The sequence below is a fragment of the Thrips palmi genome, unplaced genomic scaffold, assembly GCF_012932325.1.
Source record: "Thrips palmi isolate BJ-2018 unplaced genomic scaffold, TpBJ-2018v1 HiC_scaffold_3, whole genome shotgun sequence".
NCBI lineage: Eukaryota > Metazoa > Arthropoda > Insecta > Thysanoptera > Thripidae > Thrips > Thrips palmi.
The window spans coordinates 9,583,783-9,607,353 of NW_023144630.1; the positions used below are offsets into that span (position 1 = coordinate 9,583,783).

A 23,571-nucleotide genomic window follows, 5' to 3' on the forward strand; every position below is an offset into this window, starting at 1 on the left:
TTAGAAAACCTTAAAATAAAATTGATGTTTTCTCCATTTTCGTACGTTTCAGACACATTTTTCTAGGAGTTTGCCAAATTTTCAGCCAAAATCGAAAAAAAAAGACGAGGCCTGTTAACTTGAACGACGTCAAAATGTTAACACACAAAATTAACTTAACTCGTTAACGTTAAGGCCCTAGAACAAAACTAACGAGTTACCGTTAACTCGTTAATTAACTTTAACGGAGTTAATTAACTTCGTTAATCGTTAAATTAACTTTAACAGCCCTGCCGATAACAGTATTTTGCCTGACGATAACTATGTTTTTGGTAACCATTTTCTCAGGTCAAAAAAGAGCGACACAAGAAGTTTTTTTTTTTGTTAAATCTTTGTCAGCCACTTCGTTGTCCTCCCTCTAAGGTGTCTGGAACAAGTCGCGCTGTTCTAAATGTCATAACCTACCCTAGAGGCCCTCGAAAAGAAAGCGATGCTCTTAAACTGACTGTAACTGTATACTTTAACCTAGGTTAAAAAGGTAAATGGAAGAGTTGTTGGATTTTTAGAGTGCAAAAATGGTCAAAAAGACATTAGACGTTAAATAACTCTTTCATTTTTAATTTTAAACCACGATATTTGATAATTTTTTGTCTTCTCGAGACGAATGTAAATCTTTAAGGTGATGTGTGTTTGAAAAGTTGTTTGAAGTTTGAAAATTGACTCCAGGCGCTGTACCGCGAAAGTCCGCATAGCCGAAAATCCGCGAAGCAATCGAAAATCGAACTTCCCTGGGTTCGATGCAACTTAAGCCGATTTTCGAACCGGGTGAGAATTGGGACCGCCTCTCCACGGTTCGGAAATCGAACCCCCTTCTAACAGTGAGATTGAGGCAAAATATCTAGAAACAAGCAGTTGTCAAACTTTAGAGCAGCCTTTGATGCTTTTCAGCTGCGAAATCCAGTTGCGCTCTTGAAAAAACCAGCATGCGGGAAAGTAATACTCTGTAGACTGCCTGATGATCTAATTCAATGACAGTGCCAAGTCTGATCGCCAGATTTGCGTGTGTGAGATAAGAGTGTGCTTAGCTCTTTTGGCCGGCACTCCAACAGAACGCCCCGTGATAGAGAGAGAGGGGGAGAGAGAGAGAGAGAGAGAGAGAGAGAGAGAGAGAGAGAGAGAGAGAGAGAGAAGCAGTCTTCCGAGTCAGCGTGCAGGTGCGACGACGCGACGTAGAGCTCATGACGTTTAGGTGCGCGTCGTAAGCTTATCCAGAGCGGGGGCGCCTACTTAAGCTTGGCGAAGCCGGCTCGCCGACAGTTCCGTCATGGCTCCCGTCGTCGTCCTGCTGACGCTGCTCGTGGCCGCGGCCTGCGGGCTGCCGCGCGCCGCCAACGACGACGACAAGTACAAGCTGCCCGAGGGGTTCCTCCTCGGGGCGGGCACCAGCGCCTACCAGACGGAGGGCGCCTGGGACGAAGACGGTGCGTTTCCAGCAACTCTACAAACTCAAGTGTCGACATTGTACACTCCACCTGGAGTCAACCTAGCATGTACACTCCACCTGGAGTCAACCTGGCATGTACACTCCACCTTGCGTCCACCTAGCATGTAAACTGTTGCTGAAGTCCCCTTGCACGTAAAGCAGAGCAACAGTGTGCTTGCCGGTAAACGCCACCACGCGTGTACTTGGAAAGCATGCTCCAGTGTTGAGTGTACATGCCAGGTTGACTCCAGGTGGAGTGTACATACCAGGTAGACTCCAGGTGGAGTGTACATGCTAGGTGGACTCCGGGTGTAGTGTACTAGTCGACACTTGAGTTTGTAGAGAAGTTGGCTCGAGGGGTGAATCACAGGTGTACTCAAGTGTAAACATTACACTCAGCATACTCAAAAATTTTGGAAGAACGAAAATAATCAAATTTATACAGGGTTCAGTACTGTTTTTCGTTTGATACGCTAAAAAGGCGTAAAAACCTTAAGAAAATGACCAACTTTTGAGTATTTTCAGGTGTATTCACCTGTATACCCACGCTCTCAAGGATACACCAAAACGCTAAGTGATTCCCCTCGAGTTTGTGCACAACTATAGAAATAAACACAACGAAAGTACACACATTCCTGGAAATTTTTTATATCAGGAATTTATTGAACTTTCAAAGTACAACAATTGTTGTACAAAGTACGATGGTACCGGCATGACGAGTGCTGTGCAGTCCAGGTCTCGTTGTGTTTTGTACTGTTCTCGTTGCACTTGATGCAATCGCTGTTGTACTTTTATTGTACAGTTTTTGTTGGACTTTTTCTTGCAGTGTGGCACAGCCATCAACACTGTAGGTCTAAAGGGGATACTACAGTATCTCGCTTTTGACGATACAATTAAGTATCGCCAGCAAAGGGCCATACACAAATTCGTTGTCTTCAAGGGGGCGATACTTTGAGGAATCGCCAAACCTTTGGCAATACACAATGATGACTTCTCCAAAGTTTCTTGCTAACTTTTGGCGATACTCCAAAGAAGGCCCGTTGCTTCGTCGATAATTTTGTTTGTCGCCTCTTCAAAGGCAAGATTTTCTTTATGGCCCTCTTTGTTGTGGATACACCATTGTATCGTCAAAAATGTACTCAACGTATCGCCTTTCGGTTTAGAGTGACATAAAGCCCCAGTTTATGTTAACGTCACAATGAATCGCCATTTTGGACATATGTTTGTAGCTGCGATATATTTAACCGTTTTGTAATTTGATTTTTTTTTTAGGAAAGGGAGTGAATGTGTTGGATCATTATTATCACTCCCATAACACTGCCAAGAACCTGACGGGTGACGTGGCCGCCGACTCGTACCATCGTTACAAAGAGGACATCGGCATAGCAGCGGACCTTGGCGTAAGCACACTCTCAGCCTTTTATTGACTTTATCCGACTATTTCTCATTAGCCGACGCATTTCTAGAAGTAACCACAACACTTAGTATTTCGTTCTTAAATACCTAAAAATTTCATTGTAATCTACTTGGGCTAATCCAGGTCAACTTGAACGGGGTTTGACCCCAACCCCCTCAGAACTAGCTCCAAATTTGGAGCAAGTAAGGGAGTATGGGGCGATTTGTAACAGATTTCGGAATTCTCTATACAAAATTAAGAACATTCTGCATATCGGTGTCAAACTTGTGTCAGTTGAGCAGTCTGGCCCTTCATCTGGACTGTGCAGCTCCATTGGATCAATCTGGAATCCGTAATCTTTGAAATCTAAGACGTTTTCCAAACCCTTGCATGATGTTACAAATCGCCCCAGCATGGGGTGATTTATAACAGCCATAGGGCTTTTCATAACATCCTACACATTAAATGAAACATCGTCAGGAATGTTATCTCCTCCACCAGTTGTTCTTCGGGTGTCCTGCAGACGTCTAAAAATCTACATTACAAGCTGCCGTTGACCGCCTCAGCATTAACTGATAGGCTATGTCAATCCTAACCTTACTTTTTTTAATTTTAGAGGAAAGCATAGAATAACTCGCTTTAAAATGCATTTCGAGCTGTGCAAATGTATTGGAATAGAACAGCAGATGATTCGAGAAATAATTCAAGCATTTAACAGCAAAAACCACTTAATTTCTTGTTTTTATACGGGTCTGTTACGAATCACCCCAAATGCGTGTTACGCAAGACATCCGTCCCCAACTATCACTGGACAAAGTAAAAGCTACTTATGTCACGTGTTTACATTGTAAAGGGGTCACGCTTCAAGGCCCCAACGGTACTTCGATGGTGATTCATACCTGGAGAGCCTCAGACAGAAACTTCCTAGAACTCAAAATAAAATATTTGCCTGTTTGCCGAAATTTCGGTGTACTCTATATTTCAGACGCCCTCCAAAACTATACCTGAGCACCGATCACATCCGCTTCGATTGTTCAAGGGCCCTGTACTTGAAGCGAAAGAGGGGCCATACTCAGATTTTCCTCTGCTCCCTCCACTCACTGTTACAAATTAGCTCCGAAATTTTATGGAGAAAAACCCTATAATCACGTACATGGAGACTCCATTCATTTTCCATCTTTTTTCGGAGAGATTTTCTCAGGGCTTAAACAGATTTTCTTCGGAGCATTACTTGGGTCCTAATGGGAGTTAAAATGCATGTCCTTTCTCAGAATGGTTAAAGAGGGCTTCGCTGAAGCATTCTTTAGTCTGAAATGGTCAAAGAAGGGACAACCTTTCCCTTAATATTGTGAAAACTGAGGTAAACAAGTAGGGGTTGACCTTTCCCTCATTTTTTAACTGGTTGAAAACCTTTTTTCGTGTTTTCGTGATAGTGAAGCATGCGTTTTTGTTAGAAATTCCGAAAATTTTCGGAGAAAGCCCAGAATTTGCATTTATGGAGAGCTCCATGCAAAAGTTTCGGAAAAACTCCATGATTTTTCCATTTTTTTTTTCGGAATTTTCTGACAGTGCTTAAATTAATAAACGCATTTGTTACGAATCGCCCCTGTTACAAATCGCCCCATACTCCCTAAGTCAAACCCTGTTCAAGTTGACCTAGATTCGCCCACTTAGAAAATGGCAATGTCATAGTACAGTTATTGAGAATTGCTCAGTAATGGTTGCTTACAGAAATGCGTCTGCTAATGAGTAGTCAGTAAACGGCTGAGAGTGCAGAGTGTGCTGGCGAAGCGCAAAGTACATTTACTTTACTGGCAAAACTCTGCTGACTCAAGTGTGCCCGTACACACTACATTACTATGCAGTTTCTAGTGCATAAGCTATGCATGAAACTGTACATGCTTTTCAAAATGCAGGAATTTTATGCGCAAAAGCGCACATTTTCGTGCGTCGTTGCACACAGATTCGTGTATTTAGTAACGCATGCAAAGTTTCGTGCATAGCTTATGGACAAGAAACTATTCATTGTAATTTAGTGTGCATGCCTGCAAATACTCCACCTGGCTCCAACCTGGCATAATGCGCACTGTACCTGGAGTCAACCTGACACTCCACGCTGGAGCATGCTCGCCAAGTACACGCCAGATGGCACCTGCAAGTACACTGTTGAGCAAGTTCCCTACGTTTTGCATAGAAGAGCAACAGTGTACTTGGCAAGCATGATCCAGCGTGTAGTGAACATGTCAAATTGACTTCAGATAGTGTGCATGCCAGGTTGACTCCGGACGGAGTGCACCTGGAGGCATCATTGCATGCTCATCATTGAAAAGTCAATTGTTTGAACCAAACAATACCGTCAGCTAATCGATAATATTTTTATTTTTTTTGGCAGTTTAATGTGTTCCGATTTTCAATATCCTGGACAAGGTTATTACCTGATGGGAGAACGTCAAACGTCAACGCAAAGGGTGTTCAACACTACCATGACCTTCTAGCCGAGCTCAAAGCCGAGAAAATTGAGCCCCTAGTAAGTTTTGAATACACAAACAGGACTGTGCTGCACTGGTGAAACAAAGGCATTAAAAATATGCCCTTTAAGGGCGTAAACGATTTTGGCCCTTAAAGGGCATAAATCGTTAATGCCTTCGGGAAGGGCATAAAAATTTTGCTTGAAATTCCTTTATCATTTACGCCTTTCCCACGGACATAAACGAATTATGCCCTTGCAAGGGCGTAAGAAAGTATTTATGCCCTTAAGGGCGTAACTTTTATGCCTTTGTTTTACCAGTGTGCGCTGCCTACTTCCTTACACGAAATTACGATGCACTTTTTGTGCTCAAGCTTTGCACAAAATTGAGCACGCGTTTTGATATGTACGAAATTTACGCGCAACAATGTTCACTTTCGTGCTTAGTTATACTCGCAAATTCGTGCATTTCAAAACAAATGCTCAATTTTGTGCGAAGCTTGTGCACAATCAAAGTACTATGTGAGCCAAAAGAACCCGACCGCTCCGGCCGGGGTTCTCGGGTCACAGCGTCTAAACCGTTCAATTTGGAGGGGTATAGTAAGCGAGCCGATTGTTCCTTGCATAGAGACCTACAATCGGCTCGCTTACTATACCCCTCTAAATTCAACGGTTTAGACGCTGTGGCCAGAAAACCCCGGCCGGAGCGGTCGGGTTCTTTTGGCTTACATAGTACATAGAGTGCATGCGCAACTTTTGTTCCGTTGTCTAGATAACAATGTGTCACTTCGACTACCCTCAAGTCTTCGAGGACGAGTTCGGAGGATGGCTGGGCGATGAGATGCCAGACGTGTTCGCAGAGTACGCCGACTTCGTCTTCAATGAGTTCGGCAGCGAGGTGAGCCAGTGAACCGTCTCGTGAACTCCAGTACACTTCGAGAAATAAAAAGTGCGGCATACATCGACGCCCATAGCAGACAAAACCCATTCGGCAATGGGTTCTGACCCATTTTAAAAGGATTGAAACCCATTCGGAATGGGTTGTGACCCGTTGGGAATGGGTTACAACCCGTTTGGAACGGGTTGAGACCCATGGGGAATGGGTCGTGACCCATCGGAGATGCGTTAAAAAACCCATTGAAGATCGGTCGAGACCCATTGAAGATGGGTTGAGACCTATTGGATATGGATTAACAAAATCTTACGAGACCCAATGTTTTTTGACGTCCATCTAGTCTTTACCCACTTTCATTGTAAAAGGCGTAATTAGAAAAGTCGCGCCTCCCAATAGAAAAGTCTTAACTGCCAGTGCGGCTTTAAGACAATCCTAACCACCAGTGTCACATGTCGTAGAAAGCGGCCTTTTGTCAAATTCCATGACGCCGACACACTATGCTATGCATACAACCGGGCCGTTTTTACTTTTGTCCGTTACCGTTAACATGAGTTAATATATCACAAGGACGTACCGTAAATGCGGGTAATATGGACCACCAGTGGGTAATGTGGACCACCCCTGAAATTCTTCTAAATGATCGATTCGAGCCAAGTAACTTTCAAGTTCGGATGCTAGCAGCCGAAACGGTTTTCCATGCCACAGGTAGGCGGCATCACCGATCACACACAAGAGTTTAAGGGGTGGTCCACATTACCCACTGGTGGTCCATATTACCCGCTTTCACGGTACCGTACCTTTTTCCGTTCCCTATTCCTCTCTTCTGTGTCTTTTCCGTACCAAAGAACGGAATATTTTTCAGTGGTCAAAAGTTAGACAACTCCATTTTGCAGGTCAAGTACTGGCTGACTCTCAACGAGCCGGCATTCTATTGCACGAGGCTGAGCAAGACCAAATTTGTACCGCCCTTCTCCTTCGATACTACGGAGCGACAGAACGCTTGTATCAAGAACAGTATCTTGGCTCACGCCAAGGCGCATAAAATTTACGAGGAGAAATACAAGGCCAAGTTCAAAGGTAGGTGACTAACAAAAATGCTTGCTGGAATGGGCCCTTTCAGGTTACTGTAAAGTGAAAAAATGTGAAATATTATTTTTCAAAATAATTGATCCACGAAGCGGAAGAAGGGGTTAAGTCGAGTTGATTCAGTGACGAAAATTTGGTCCAAAAATAAGTGTGGTGATACACCTCCCATCCTGTTGCATCTATTTGTAGATGACATGCCCCACCTGTTCTTCCACCTGCAAGGTTTAGGCCTTCCAAAAGTGCACGGATTCAACTCAACTTATTCCCTTCTTCCGCTTCCTGGATCAATTGTGGCATCATGTTTGTATTGCGGTTTCTAGTTGCTTACTTTCAGATGAACTTAAACCCCAAGTTGAGGCACCCAACTCCCATTGGTTTCTGAGTCATTGAAGTTTACGTAACAAATTTAGTTACTGGCCCAAATTCTCCTTGCGATGAACCATAAGTTGTCGAGACTTGATTTTTGTTTTACAAGCTCTTTATTGATTTGCGTATCTCGTAACAAAGCCGGATTTCCAAATTTCCAACATAAAACAGAAGTTTTCCTCAAAAAAAAATTTTTTTGCCAAAATTTTACTAAATTTAGTAAAAAAAATAAAAACACATTTTCCAAAAAAAAAATACGATTTCAAGAAATCCTAGGAGTCACGAAGTCAATTTGATTATTGTGTAAGAGTGTGGAGAAAGAAAAGAAGTGGTGTTGTGATTGTGGCTCAGGGGACTACCAATGGCAGTGGTACCAATGTGGTCGATGTGCCACCCGTCGAAATTTAAACTTGACAATAAATAGAAATCAAAATGCTGGTAAATTCAAAAAATTCCAATGCTAATGTATTCCGCAGTGTTCTGACAATGGAACATCTTTAAAGTCCATCATTATTAAAATGTTCTTGGCAGAAAGAAGGCAGTAAATTAATTTTCACGGGTTGGCAACTAGTTTCTCGGCGTCTGCGCCCTTGCGAAAATCGCGAAGCTGAAAGCACCAGCAGTCGCGCATTAAAACTGCCCATCCATTGTTGCTGACGTTGAATTGTTTGGCTTGTTTCAAAAGGCTATGGTTCTCTAGTCATGTTTTCTTCAATTCTGTGTAATAGTTCTCCCTTACAACGTATCAACACCACGACGGTTGGTTTGACAAACTTCATAAACTCGGGAGGGATGGTTTCGAAACGCGGGTGAGTCTTGTTCGAGGAACATGAGCACTGCAAGTCGCGAGGTGGAGCGAAGTGGTCCTAGTGCTAACTGAATCACAACAACAACAAAATTGTTTTATTGACAGAAAAAAAAGGAATATTTGAGAAACTGTATGTCAGAAAAAAAGAACTTTTGTTTTGCTAATTTTCTGTGAATATTTTTTTAGAAAGTTATCACACAAAAATTGAAAATTTGTTTTATATGAATTTTCATGAGCAGGAAACAAAGAAAAAACAAGAAAGAGAGCAAAATTAATACAGATTTCAAATGCTACAGTTGGTTAAACTGTTAACAGGTTGCAAACCTACTGCGCATGTCCAAAAACACTCCAATCAAGAAGTATTATTGGATAGTTCTACCCGAAAAACTGCGTTCGAACCGACACCAATTCTATTGTTGCATCTTGTCTACCTGCAGTCAAAGAAATTTTTCATTTCGAACGTGCTGATTTCAGCTTTTGGAGTAAGCTGTACAGACCCGAAAAGAAGCTCGGCTATTGGTCCGCCCCGGCTCGGCTCCCCCAGGCGCGGCTCCAGACTAAACCTGACGGGGGGGTCGCTGGTCACTCCTGATGTCAAAAACCTCGATGAGGCAGGCCGAAGCGCGATTTCGACGCCCTGCGGGCGTCGAAATCGCGCTTCGGCTCAGCCCGAGGGGGGGGTCGCGACCCCCGAACCCCCCCCCTGGAGCCGCGCCTGCTCCCCCCACTCCCTATTTTTTCCTTTGACGAGTCGAGTTTTGCCATGGAAACGACGATTTTGACAGCAAATTTCTCAAAATTGGCCACCAACTTTTTAACCAGATTTCAGCATGAGAATCAGCGTTCAAAGTTCTACAAGTCTGCAAAGTCTCATTAAAATCGTATAGAAAATTTCCGAAATGCATAAAGGGCCACACAAATTGAATCTCGGGCCGGCTGAATCCTGGGTATACTATAAGGCTACTTCGTGCCTAAAAAACAATTCCGGCTGACCATTCGTGAAATTCGCCTTTGCTAGGCTGTTTGCAAGTCCATTAGGCCGTAAAATGAAAAAATCACACCTCGCACGTTGCTCTGTGACAGTGACAGATTTAGATGTCTCACGAAGTATTCAGATATTAGCAATGCAATTCCTTGGCAATTGTAAATCAGACCAACTCGTTTGCAAGGTTGAAGTTCACAAGGCGTGGGCTCAGATCCGGGAGCAGTGTCAAATCTTTCACGTTTCGTTTTACCGTGTGAAACGTCTCGTTGTCAGCAACTCATACATGATTTGGATGCAGGTTTGGTTGGATTCAGCTCCGGTCCCATTTTCTTCCGGTCCGCGAGCGATGCTCCGGAGGACATCGCGGCCACCGAGGCAGCCAACTCCAACACTGGCATCGGGCTGACCGTGGACCCGCTGGTCTTCGGCGACTACCCGGAGGGCGTTCGGACAACCCAGAAGGCCTTCACGGAGGAAGAGAAACTTCTCATTAAAGGTGAGAATACAACGCGTTCCAGGGCGTTGATACAACTTTCCTTGAAAACGAGCATGGCGCACTGTAGCAAAAAGCTACCCAAAACTCTGTGAACAGCTTGTGGTAATGGCCACTTCTAGCGGGACCTGAAGTGAAGAAAATGAATAAGAGCTGAAGCCGGGAACAGCTGCGAAATGACGCCTATTTATTGATGACGAGTGTTTATTCTCAATACAAAAATTTAAGAATGCCTAATTTTATAATAGTATCTGATTTAAACCTGTCACCCCCCCCTCCCCCCAAGAAAGGCCGATTTCTTGAACTGTTTCTATTCCATGTTCTTCTTGATCTCCACACTGTTAAAAACGGTTGCTATATGACAACAACACTATTACCAATTTCTACAACGCTGATGTTTTAAAACATATTTTCTCGTTTTTGACGAATTTGTTGCTAATTATTTTTCTGACTTGTGCTGTTTGAAAACAATCTTATGGTGTTCAAACAACCCGAACAATCTAACTAGAGACTTCTACAGGTCAGCGGGACTTTCCTAGGTCTGTGACTGAATCGGCAATCAAAAACGGTTTACAAACATCTTGTTAACTAAGCAAGTCATCTGTTATCAACTTTTTGTCATTCAGAAAATTAGCAACATATTAACTGCTGAGTTACAACACTATTTTTAACAGTGTAGGTCGTACGGAGAATCTTGGCAAGAAATTAATCGAATTTTCCCAATTCCCTACTGAGAAACGCAGTGCAGTCATAATACTTAGCTCATTCTCAGTACTTTACGACACAAATCTGTCATAATACAGAGAAATGTGTTGATGATATGAAGAAAGTGGTCATAAGTTACTGAGAGCTCTTCCCCGCAGATTACTACCTTCGCTCCGCAGTCATAATGCTAAAGCTTTTTGTTCGTATTACGAAGAAAAAGCTCAGTAGGATATTGGGAGTGTGAAACGACATCCAAGCGAAACGAATGCGACATGAGACTCAATCGAACGTGACGAAATTATGACGTCACATTTGTTGCATAACAGTGGAAGTGATGTGACTTCGAACATATCTCAGCAAATGTGCGCTATGTTTCTCTTGTTTTGCTTCGAAGGACGAATCGACTTCGTTGGCATCAACATTTACGGTGGCAAGAATACGAGCGCGTCGGACGATGGAGGCGGTGGCGGTGGCAACAGTCCAGACGGCATGGGCGGACCTGTAAGTAGACGTAGTTGGTTTACACTTGTCAGGGCGGATTCAGAGACATCCGAACTGCAGTGCAGAGGTACCTAAAAGTGTTAATGAACTATCCTCACTGCACATCAGTGCATCTCAAAATCTCTGTAATACAATATCGACGTATTTACATAAGGACGAAGCTTTGAAACAAGCCCTTCGGCGAGTAATTTTGTGAATTATGAAGGCGTCACGGACTTAGAGAAATGAGCGCTTTTCACGTGATGTGCAGTTAGAGTAGCTCTGAATTGACACGAACACTTAGGATTGTTTTGGATCTACACTGGTAAAACTAAAGCGTAGTATTTACAAGGTAGGTGTACGCCAGACTGTGTCTTGTCGTAACAGGCTTCGCGATGCTGCGCCAGTTTCGACAATCCACGCCTGGCGTATACACCTACCTTGGCCTGCGGCGCTAACCTGCCTTCGGCAGGCTGCCTTCCTTGGCTGACCGTGGAAATGGGCGTGATCTCCTCAAAAAATGCATTTGGTCACCTAAATCTACACTAATGGGGCTTAACTTCCGGTCGGAGGTCTGAATGGGTTCTATTTTCGTCACCAGCAGCCTCAAAAACATTTAAAACGACATTGAACTTGACAAAAAGTTGAAAGTACCAAAAAAGTTGTCTTTTTCCTGCCGTTTTTAGAGTGTTTTTTGGCTAATATGACCGAATGGATTGAGATAGAAAGCTGAATTTTGGTGTGTGGCGAGCCAAGGATATGCCTGGGTGATTCCGCGCGTAGAGGGCGTTTCACTGTTAAAAAAAGTCTGAAAATTCAGACCAATTTTTTCAGACCCAGTGGTCTGAATCTGAAATTCAGACTTGAGTCAGAATTTTCAGACAGTTGGTCTTAATTTTACACCTTGTGGTCTGAAAAATGAGTTGCGGACCCAAGAGTCTGAATATTTGGATGGCGCGGTATAATTTTTCGGCGTCGGGGTCTTAAAACAGTCATTTGTAGTAGAAGGTCTGAATTTTCATCCTGCGCAGTCTGAAATTGACGCTTTCCGTATTTTCTGATAAAAGGCATGACTGCGTTTCAGGTGCTATGGACCCTGAATTGCTAGAGCAGTAGTAAACAGAATTTTGCTCAGCTAAGCGAACGGCCGTCTAGGGTTGAGTTTAAAATCATCCTGCACTCCGCTGGTAGCTGCAGGATGCGACACGTTTGCCCTGGTTACGGCCTGGACCGAAGCCCGGGTCACCCGAGCCGAGCCGAACCGCTCGGGCGGCGGCCAGCCGAGCCAGGCACACCGAGCCGAGCCGGGGCGTTCGGAAAATCACCGCGGACCGGCGTGCCGGCCGAAGCCTACCTGCGCGGGGCGGGGGGAGAGGAGGGGGCCCTTAATCCCTCGGCCACTCGGGATTTCTGGACACAATGCGTCAGTTTTAGCTTGTCTCCAGAGCAGTGCACGTCGCATCCGAATACAAGTCCGCGTCGCGTGTCATCTTTCTTGTGACGCTCCGTCGTGAAGCAACGTTTTATGTGTTACATCGGCGCTCAGCACAGTGTGTACAGTGCCGGTTTGCCTTCGCCTTTCCGTGCTCCAAAATTGCTTCTGGGTGCGTGCAGTCACCACTCTGAAGCATCCGAAATCCGCGGCCAGCAGGCTGTGAAAGTGGCGTAGCCTTATACTGATATTGCGTCTTCCAAACTAAAGGGACGGGTGATGAGCGAGTGGGTGGCGTTTTGGAAATTTGTCACTCCTCTTTCATCCTCGTCCCCAAAGTATCTTCATCGTGCCGAAAAAGTTTCCACAAAGTGTACATCTGGATCCAACATGCTGCTTTCCAGTGTTTACAGCTGCATCTTCTGGAGTCTTACATTCGAGAACTAGTTTTTTTGGGGGGGAAGCTCTCTCAGCAAAATATCATATCTAGTTAAAGCTTTGCGCAACTTTGGGTGCTACATTTAACAACAAGAGCTGTTTTACAACTGCTCTATTTAGTGCATGCATTCCATGTTTCTCAGCAATTTGAAACATGCATCTCCAAAACATAATATACATCCTGACAAAAGTGGTAATTTTATTACCTGGGCGGCTTAGAATTCAAACCCGCGAGGTGAAAAATTCAGACTGCCATTAGTGCGAAAATTCAGACTACCTGGTAGTCGTAAAATTCAAAGTACATGCTAGTCTGAAAATTCAGACGACAGGTGGTCCAAAAATTCAGAGTGTCCGGGGGTCTGAAAATTCAGACCACTGGGTTTCAAAATTGACTTCATCCTAAAAAGTCTGAAAATTTCGACTTTTTTTTTAACAGTGTTTCGTGTCCACACCCTCCCCAGACCGAACTTATTCGAGTGCAGTCCATTTATACACTTAAGAATCTTGTTTGGCACTAGAATAGCTTGTTCCCTTTGTATACGGACTTTCAAAGCTAACATGTGACGCGGGGGAGGGGCCAAAAGGGTCGATTTTGTAAGTTCCGTCATGTCCATTCGCACCTTACACCAACTTTGCGGCTCTATAACCCTTCGTTCCATTCAAATCTTCGAATTCCACACACACCCATCAAATCTCTAACTAAAAGTGACTATCTTGCTTGAATTTAAAGATCGTATATTGACTGTAACGGTACTTTCAGAACGCGTACCAAATGTCCACCGTACTCCGACTTTTACCTTAGCGGTTTCAAAGTAAGCGCCAAAAAAACTACTAGGAGTGCTCCCAGCTCAAAACCACCGCCGTATTTAGAATCAGCACGGTCTGTTTACCATGTGAACGAGTTTCGGTGACGAAAAAGTGAGGGGGGTGAGGTGCGAGTGGAAGTTGTGTGTGAAATCGGGGGGTTTTGTAACAATTGCTGAAATTTTCCCGTATGCCCCCTCGCTCCTCGTCCATTGGGTTTTGAAAGACATCCTACACGTAAAAAGATGTGCCTTGACGTCAAACTAGTGTCCCAAAAACTTATGGCATATTTCTGTGGCGATATGCATTTGCAGTGAGCCAGAAACACCTGTTTGTAATTTCCGTGAAGCGTAATTTCCGTCATATTTTCAGTTAATTTCGTCATATTTTATAGGGGGGGGAAAAAAAACGAAAGTCAATTTTTAGCTCGCCCACGCTCAGAGTGTCTTCCGGGGGTTTCAATTGATGCCATCTGGGCCCAAAATTTCCGGCCAAACAAGCAAGATTGATTTTTGACTTTCGAAGGTGGCTAAAAGGCCTCTACGCAGGGAATCACCGCCTAATAAACCCTGAAACATCTCAGCAGAATCGGCCGAGCCGTTTAGGAGAAGTAGTGCGGACACACAGACACACACACACACACACACACACACACACACACAAAAGACATGAAAAACTTTTTAACCCCACTGGAGTAACAGGCTTCGCTATCGCTCAGCCAATTACCCACTGTTTTCAAGCGTAATCGCTTTCCGCTTGAAATTAAGCGTAACAGGCTCATCCGCCAACATTCCCCCTATCTAAATGCATGGGGGGGGGGGGGAATTTCTCGTCTATGCTTGATTTCAAGCGTAACGTCTTCAAGCGTAACTTCATGCTTGACTCAAGCATAGAGTTACGCTTTAGTTTTACCAGTGTACCCTGGCAACTTGGATGTTTCTCTGAGGACGCGTCGAAATGATGGTTTCTGTTTGCAGGAAGACGCTTGGGTCCTGCGCCAGATGCCACTGTGGATAAAGAACCGGTATGACTCGGTGAAGGAACTGCCTGTCTTCATCACTGAGAACGGCGCCAAATCCACCGGGCCGGCGCTACAGGACTGGGACAGCCGTGCCGTGTACTGCAGCGTGAGTGTCGAGAAAAGGCGGGCGTTGGCATTGAATGGCGCAGGGAAACACATTTCAGTGGCGAAGCGGAAAAAGGGGATAAGTCGAAAAACACGTTTTTCAGGAGAGGCGAAAAAATGTTCCCGTATAAATTCTATACTTCGGGTGCGCCATCTTGTTCGTTTTGGCAATGCTGATCAACGTAGAAAAAGTCATTTCAACAAAGCGTTAATGGTTTTGTAGATATGTCAAGACTCTGACTTATCTCGTTTGGTCGCGCCGGTCAAAACGAGACAAGTCGACTTGTCCCACTGCCCACTCACCCCACCCAACGAGTTATTTCGATTTATCTTTCCGGACCTGAGAGCACTTGGAGCTATGTCGACTTATCCTCTGCGCATTCACGCGCTGAAAGAGTTAAGTCGATTTAACTCTCTGAAGCTTAAGGTTTTTAGGGACATGTCGACTTGTCCCTTGTACACTCATGCACTCTATGAGCTAAGGACTTATCTCTGGGGTTTTTTTCCCCGTTGGGGTTATGTCGATTTGCCCCCTTTAGCAAATAAAATTGTTTGAAAGATTAGGAGATAAGTCGCGTGTGTTTTGGGTACGAAGAACTATAAGCAATTCGTTAGAGGAAAACAATGCTCCTCAATTTTAGTCAAAGATTACCGTGTTTTTTTTAAAAATTTCTAAGTATGCAATGCGAAAGAGTGACAGTTCACCTGCCAAAAAAAAGGGAAAAAAAAAACAAGCTTAACGTGACACTTTTTTTAAAAATTAAAATTGTCTAACATAATGCATTATTGAACATGCCTTATATTTAGATATTGCAAAGACACTGAAAAGCCAGTGGTAAGTTTGCTTGCCAAAAATTTGGCAAGCCGTTTTGAATGCCAAAATTTGGCAAGCTTTGGTCGGCACTCGTCATGCTTCCCAAAATTTTTGGCAAGCTGAGGAGTAATTCCGGGCTGGGGAGTATTTCCGGCCCAAGTTTCCCAAATTTTTTTGCACTCAAAACGGCTTGCCAAATCCGTGGCAAGGAAACTTACTACGGGATGACAGTGAAACCTGCAGACTTTGCATTCAATCAACTGACTTAGAAGTATGTGTATTTTCTGGGGCACGCAAGCCTTGTGTTTAGCATAAATTTCCTTCTTTCACCACAAGGCTGCGCGGGGGGGCCCAATCACATTTAAAAATATAAATATAGTACTCTTTAAACAGTTGTTGCCGGTACTGGGGCGGGGGGACTCGGCGCAGCGTTCTGTCGCGGTAGCAGCCGTGCGCCGTAATTTGACACTGCGAGATAAGCCCGCCACGCGCCGCGCTCTCCCGCCCGGCCGGCCTGCTCGGTGCGTGTCTGAGTGTCACCAGTTTGTCCGACTGGCCAGCAGGCGGGGAGACCGGGTCGAGAATCTCTAGGTCGTCTATCTGGTATGGGTCTGGAGCCATATAATTATGTTTTTTTTTAATTTATGATAGTTTTGGGTTTTACTTTGCCCTTTGTGTTAGTTTAAACTTTGTAAAAAATAGACTGTTACACCAATTTGAACAAATTTCATTGCCATCGAATGTTGTGATTTCGGCGAGGACCGCCTGCTGAAGGCAGAGGTCTCCCCGCCTGCTGGCCTGGCCGGGGGAATAAGGGACCGGTCCCCAGTGGCCGCGTCCCCCTCGCCACTCCACCCGCCGCGCTTCGCCTGGCCGTCCTGACGGCGCTCTCGGTGCGTGTCTGCGTGTCGCCAGTGTGTCAAACTGTCTTCCGATTCATACCGCACCGCTCAGCATTTCGCGTCTCGAGACCAGCTTGCCGGGCCTGGGGGGCCACGGCTGCCGCCGCGCGTATGGTGGAAGCGCGTACCGAATGGAAGACCAAAACGAGAATTTTTTTTAGGTGGTAACAAGGTGGCTTCTAGTCAAGTTATTAATGTTCAATACAGTTGATTACAGCTCAACAGAAAAATTTTTGTTCAAGCGCCTACCTCTATTTGCCTCGGGCAGTCCCCGGGTTTTTAAAAATTGATATTTTTATTTTTTTCAAACTAAGACGTAAAAACCTGGCGGGCGCGGAAGCCACAGCCGTGGCGCGTTTTCCACCGCGTGCTTGATGACGCGCCCCCTGACTGAGTGTTGTGACTGCCGTATCGCAACACGCGAAACTAAAAGGGTTGCCGCGCAGGCCCTGAAGAGGGAGTAAAGAGGAACAGGCACGGAGGCAGGGCAGGAAGAACGGAGACGGAGAGGAGACAAACGGAGAGAAACAGGCGCGACAAGCAGGTAGAAAAAAACGTGCATGATTAGGCCCTTTTCTTTGGCCCTGGTAATAACTTCAAAGAATTTTACACCTGATGTGAACGCTTATTACATTTTTTAAAGTTTTGTTAATTCCGTTGACGACCGCCAGGTGAACTGGTGGGAACCCCGAGCAAAGTGCATCATCAAGTCTGACACTGCGATGCACCTGGTTTTCCCTCCGGCATACGCCTCGCGCCTTCGTCCAGCCGCAGCCGTGGCCAGGGGACGGGACGCGAAATGCTGAGCGGTGCGGTATGAATCGGAAGACAGTTTGGCACTGGCGACACGCAGACACGCACCGAGAGCGCCGTAAGGACGGCCAGGCCGGTCGGAGCGTGGAGGTGGAGTGGCGCGGGGGACGGGAGCCCCGGGGGGGCCGATCCTTTTTCCCCCGGCCAGGCCAGCAGGCGGGGAGCCCTCTGGACGTTGAGGTTCACGGTTCGGTAAAATTACGGCGCATCGTTACAGGCATCGACGTGAAAATTGGAGACGCGTTACAGAACAAGATTACCTAAAAGGGGGGCGGTCGCCAAATTTTCCCTACCTTGCGCACAGCCGCTCTGAATGCGGCTTAACTTCATTCAAAATTTCAAAGCTAGAAATTTAACGCATCAAATTTTCCCGGGGAAAAACTGACCCGACCGTAGGCGAGGATGACTCTTTAGGAAGGCACGTGCAAAGTTTCAGAATTTTTGGTCAAGGCGTTTGCGAGAAAACAAAATTAACGTATCGGTCTACATCGCCTCCCGAGGCGGCGCGCTCCTTCCAGCGCGCTCGGCAAGGCTCACTTTAGCCTCCTCTCCACGATGCGCGCGGTCGGCGGCACCAACTCTGCGGCACGCGCCGCGTGCCTCGGCTACTCACGGCCAGCCGCCCAAGCCAGCCGGCAAGCAGGCCTCGGGGCGCGAAACGCTGAGCTGGGCAGAATGAATCGGAGGACAGCCCGACACACCAGTGTCACGCGGACATGCACCGAGAGCGCCGACAGGACGGCCGGGCGAAGCGCGGCGGGGGGGGAGTGGTGAGGGGGGGCGCGGCCACTGGGGACCGGTCCCTTATTTCCCCCGGCCAAAAATCCGTGGTGAGGCTCAACCTGCGGAGTCCTAAAAGTACTGCAACAGCGGTGAAGATTTGACCGCACATTTCTACACTGTTAGAAATTAGCTCCGAAATTTTATGGAGAAAAACTCTACAATCACGTTCATGGAGACTCCATTTATTATCAACCTTTTTTTCGGAGAGATTTTTTCAGGGCTTGAACAAATGTTCTTCGGAGCATTACTTCGTTCCTGATGGGAATTAAAATGCACGTCTTTTCTCAGATATTTGAAAGAGGGCTTTGCCGAAGCATTCTTTGGTCTGAAATGGCAAGAAGGGACAATCTCTTTCGAGCCCCTTTTGGGGCCTCGAGATCCAGGTATCCCTCATGAAAACTGAGCTGAACAAAATAGAGATTCACCTTTCCCTCATTTTTTAATAGGTTGCAAACTTTTTTTCGTGATCTCCTGACAGAGAAGCAGGCATTCTGGTTCCAAATTAAAGAAACTCTTCGGAGGAAGCCCCGAGTTTTCCTTTACGGAGATCTCTATGCTGAAGTTTAGGAAAAACATGATTTTTTCCCTTTTTTATCGGAAATTTCTGACAGTGCTGTCTTTAACGCAGAATTTGGGAAAATTTTGACACTTTGTGTAAAATTCAGCAGAGGGTTTTAAATGTTTAATGTGTAGTGGGTTCAGAACTCACTAGAAATGACCCGACGTGTACAACCCATTTTGAATCCAGCGATGACCGCAGATTGTGACCGTGAACTGAACGAAATTGTGGTATACAGAAAGTCCTGACCAAACCACTGACAGACCCTTTTATTGGCCAGCGCCCGCACTCGGGCCCCCGACATCTGCTTATTCTGCACTTGGTGTCGCGTTCCGTCCCGCCTGGCTGCTGCACGGTAACAACGGAAAATGGTTTTCCCAGGAAGCCTATGGTGAAGACATAAGCGATTTCCAGAGAGTTCCTGGGAAAATCAGGTTCCGTTTTTACTGTGTGGGTAAAGTAGAACGCCCCTAACACGGGGCTCGGTAGGGACTGCAGAAGCCACATAATTTGCTGACAAACAAAATGCAATTTTCTAAATGAGCTCTATGAACAGGGGCAGAGACACAGCTAGCCGAGTCGGTTAAAACCACCGAACCGCCATTAAAATTAAAAAACGAACGTGTCCTCTTTACGCTACTTTCAAACTCTAAACCTCCGTTTTCGTTCTACAAGATACCTGATCGGCCATTTTCAAGAATCGAAACTATTTTCCCTTTTTTCTTCCTAGGAATGAATTTGTTGGTATGAGCATGAGTCTTGCATCGACCGAACCCGAATCGTACCGCGGGAACGGTTTAGCCACCGACCAGCTTGCTTCGGCCATTGCCATTAGCAATCGTCACCAAATCGTTCGGTACGCCTCATTGTCGCGCGGAATAAAGTTTGCAAGGCCACAGATGAATGTTTACAACGAAAGAAAAAAAATGTTTCTGCCGGGAATCGGAGCCGGTCCCTTGGATTTAGAGCCAGAATCGGAGAACGACGTCTCTCTCTTGCATGACAGGAGCGTCCGTCTGTGCCAACGATAGATAACAAGTCGACATTGTTCTAGGGAGTTTAGCTCGAAAGAGTTAAATTGACGTAACCCGCACAGCGCTTAAGTATGCAGAGGATAAGTAAACATAGCGCCAAGTGCTCTCAGGTACTGAGAGATAAGTCGATTTAACTCGTGGAGGGTTAAAAAGTGCAATGAGACAAGTAGACTTGTCTCGTTTGGACAGCCGCGTCCAAACGAGATAGGTCAGAATCTTGCTATATCTACAAAAACGTCAACATTTTGACAAAATAAACCGTTCTATAATGATTTGCATGACGTAGGAATCTAAAAAGCTTAGTAAAAGTATTAAATTTGGTACAGGGACGTGCTTTTTTTACTTTCCTGAGGTTGTGTCATTCGACTTATCCCCCTTTGCCGCTTTTTATGTCGTCCAAAGGAGTTAAGTCGACTTGTCTCCATGCAGTCAGTGCGAAAAAACGAGATAAGTCGACTTAACTACAGGGCCTCTCAATCCATGCTGTTAAGTCGACCCTACCTCCCAAGGGGGTTTTTGCTCTACAAGATAACTCCACTTATCCCCTTTTTTAATTGGCTTGTGAGCCCAAACTATAATCACTAGAATCAAACAGACTATTGCAAACGATGCGCAGGATCACGCTCTTTCGGATGGTCGTGAAAACCCCATTTCGGGATAAGTCGACTTATCCCCTTTTTCCGCTTCGCCACTGATTTCACAGTTGCTGCACTGTAAAAAAAATTTCTCGTATAATTAACGAACAAGGTAGGTGTACGCCAGACTGTGTCTTGTCGTAACAGGCTTCGCGATGCTGCGCCAGTTTCGACAATCCACGCCTGGCGTATACACCTACCTTGGCCTGCGGCGCTAACCTGCCTTCGGCAGGCTGCCTTCCTTGGCAGACCGTGGAAATGGGCGTGATCCCCTCAAAGAGAGCATTCGGTCGTAGGTCTGAATGGGTTCTATTTTCGTCATCAGCAGCCTCAAAAACATTTAAAACGACATTGAACTTGACAAAAAGTCGAAAGTTCCAAAAAAGTTGTCTTTTTCCTGCCGTTTTTAAAGTGTTTTTTTGGCTAATATGGCCGAATGGATTGAGATAGAAAGCTGAATTTTGGCGTGTGGCGAGCCAAGGATATGCCCAATGACCCTGCAAAATCTCAGCAGAATCGGCCGAGCCGTTTAGGAGTAGTGCGGACACACAGACACACACACATGAAAAACTTTTCAACCCCACTGGAGTAACAGGCTTCGCTATCGCTCAGCCAAAAAAGTTTGGGTAATTTTCTTGTAAGAACTGTTTGTAATTTTACAAAAGTGTCGTTAATTGAAGTTTTCGGCTCAATATTGAGATTTCCAGCTTCAGCAAGCGTGCTGTAGAAAATCATTCAAATTGTTTTTCTCGTAACAACAAATTTAAGTCCCCCAGATTTAGTTTTAAAAAGTTCACGAAATGTTTTCACATAAAAACGACAACTTCTCATAAGAACGTTACCCAAACCTTTTTGCGTTGTTTTTTGGCAATATATCGTACAGCCCCTTTATACAAAACATTTCGTAGTGATTTTGTCCGTAAGTCCGCCAATGTAGAAAGATTTCTCTCTTCACGAAGTGATTTTGGAGGATGTTTTCTTTAAATGAAACAAATCGTGTACAAATATTTCGTAAACTCGCCATATTTTTTCACAGCGCCGGCACGATGTAAGGGAGACTTGAGTTGGATACAGCAGAACTTGTGTATGTCACATAGCTTAAGTGATGGTTGCTAAAAACCCTTCGTATCAGAAGAAGATAACACTGTGGAAAAAAAGGGACATTTTCTCCGTTTATTTACGGCCAGAACTTTCCGTGATTTGAGACCCAGGATTTTCCGTGATTTCAGACACAGGATTTTCCGTGATTTCAGATCCAGGCTTTTTCCGTTGTTTGAAACCCAGAGATTTCCGTAGTTGGCACAGTGCGTTGAAAGGCCATGGCAGTAAAGGGCAGACTTTGTGAGGGAAGTTTCTAAACTTGGCCGAAGAAACACTAACTTACAAAAATAGATGCATTCGTCTTGTCAAAGTTAACAAAAAAATGTCATCCCACATCCTAAATACACGTTCGAAATGATGGGTTTGAGCTTCAAACATACCAAAGTTCCGTATCGGTATGAGATACATTGATTTTTGGCACTATTGACATGAAAAGGTGAAAAATCAAATATGTGGAAATGGAAAACTGACGACGGGAATGGATTCGTCTCAACGAAATGAAAAGAAACATACCCATAAGTCATAGGTTTAGACTCGAAATGGCCGATCTACAGAATCTAATAGGTCGATTTTGACACCCCTTTCTCAAAGGCGTTGCAAATACGTGCTAAAATCGACCTATTGGAAAGTTCTGGCCATAAATTAACGGAGAAAATGTCCCTTTATTGGCTGAGCGATAGCGAAGCCTGTTACTCCAGTAGGGTTGAAAAGTTTTTCCTGTCTGTCTGTGTGTGTGTGTGTGTGTCCGCACTACTCCTCCTGAACGGCTCAGCCGATCTCGGTGAGATTTTGAACACTTCTTGGGTATGTCCTTGGCTCGGCATAAGCGAAATTTCACCATCCTAGCTCAACTGGTTCAGTTTTTATAGCCGAAAAACACCTAAAAAACGGCGAAAAATAGAGCTTTCTGCAGATAGATCACTTCTGGCTTAGAGAAAGGGGGGTCTGGGGGGCGGAGCCCCCCAGCATACAACAAGTTAAAAAATGACCGAGGATGGACAAGTCATTGCCTGCCGCAGGCCAAGGTAGGTACGCCAGGCGTGGATTGGAGGAACAGCGAGACATCGCGAAGCCTGTTACGACAAGACGCGGTCTGGCGTAAACCTACCTTGTTTCCACAGTGAATCCACAAGTGAAAACCTCAAAGCGACAAGCTAGGCGGTCAATCCGTTAAGCTGTCGTAACTTCCTCAAATTTGAGTAAATTCAGCGCAGTTTGACTGAAATGAAGGCTAGCGCAATGATGGATATTTTGTTCCCATTTTCACCACAGGCGTTCTTGCGTGAGTTGGTGGCGGGTATCCACGAGGACCAAACGCGCGTCTTCGGATACACGGTCTGGAGCTTTGTTGACACTTTCGAGTACAGGAATGGTTTCTTGTAAGTATAAGAAAACAAAACAAAGCATTACGCCGCAGCAATGTTGTGAGGTTTCAACAGATTTGCTGTCTGCTGTCGAACAGGAAATCCATATAAACTCAAATTCTTTAGTGTTCATACAAAGTCCATGTCACATTACATTAAATTCATTGTCACTAAAACAGTTATGTCGTTGTTGAACCAATTTTCTGTTCAAAAACAATGACGCGAGAGCGAAATTTGTTTTCCGCGATGTTGGTGGCCATGTTAAATATTGAATTATAAATACTTGCCCAAAATATAAAAATTTACGCCACAATGAAAGGTATAGGGTGCAGATCAGGCGTAGCGGGTCGCACCACAATGTTACCTCAAACCGCTTGCATTTTAACCTTTGCAGAAACTGGGGCCTGATTCACGTGGACTTCGCAAGTGGATCGCTGAACCGCACTTTGAAAGCCTCGTCCACGTTTTTTAAGACGGCGACGAGGACCGGCTTCGTACCACTCGTCGAGGAAGGTTCCCGACCCTTCCCCGATCCCGATGCACCCTCCGGAGCAGCCAGCTTCTCTTCCACTTCCATCATTACGACATTGGCGGCCTTTGCGGCACTGACACGATTGCAATAG

At 45.2% G+C, this 23,571-nt stretch overlaps 1 protein-coding gene across 1 annotated transcript; it reads left to right on the forward strand.

The window, feature by feature from the left end:
• Positions 1 to 1,303: 1,303 nt before the first annotated feature.
• On the forward strand, positions 1,304 to 23,571 carry LOC117647833 (myrosinase 1-like). The gene is made up of 10 exons (XM_034389805.1): positions 1,304 to 1,460; positions 2,735 to 2,862; positions 5,251 to 5,385; positions 6,098 to 6,223; positions 7,114 to 7,297; positions 9,764 to 9,961; positions 11,058 to 11,164; positions 14,795 to 14,944; positions 22,857 to 22,963; positions 23,343 to 23,571. Exons 1-10 carry the CDS (start codon positions 1,304 to 1,306, stop codon positions 23,569 to 23,571), a joined length of 1,521 nt encoding a protein of 506 aa, XP_034245696.1.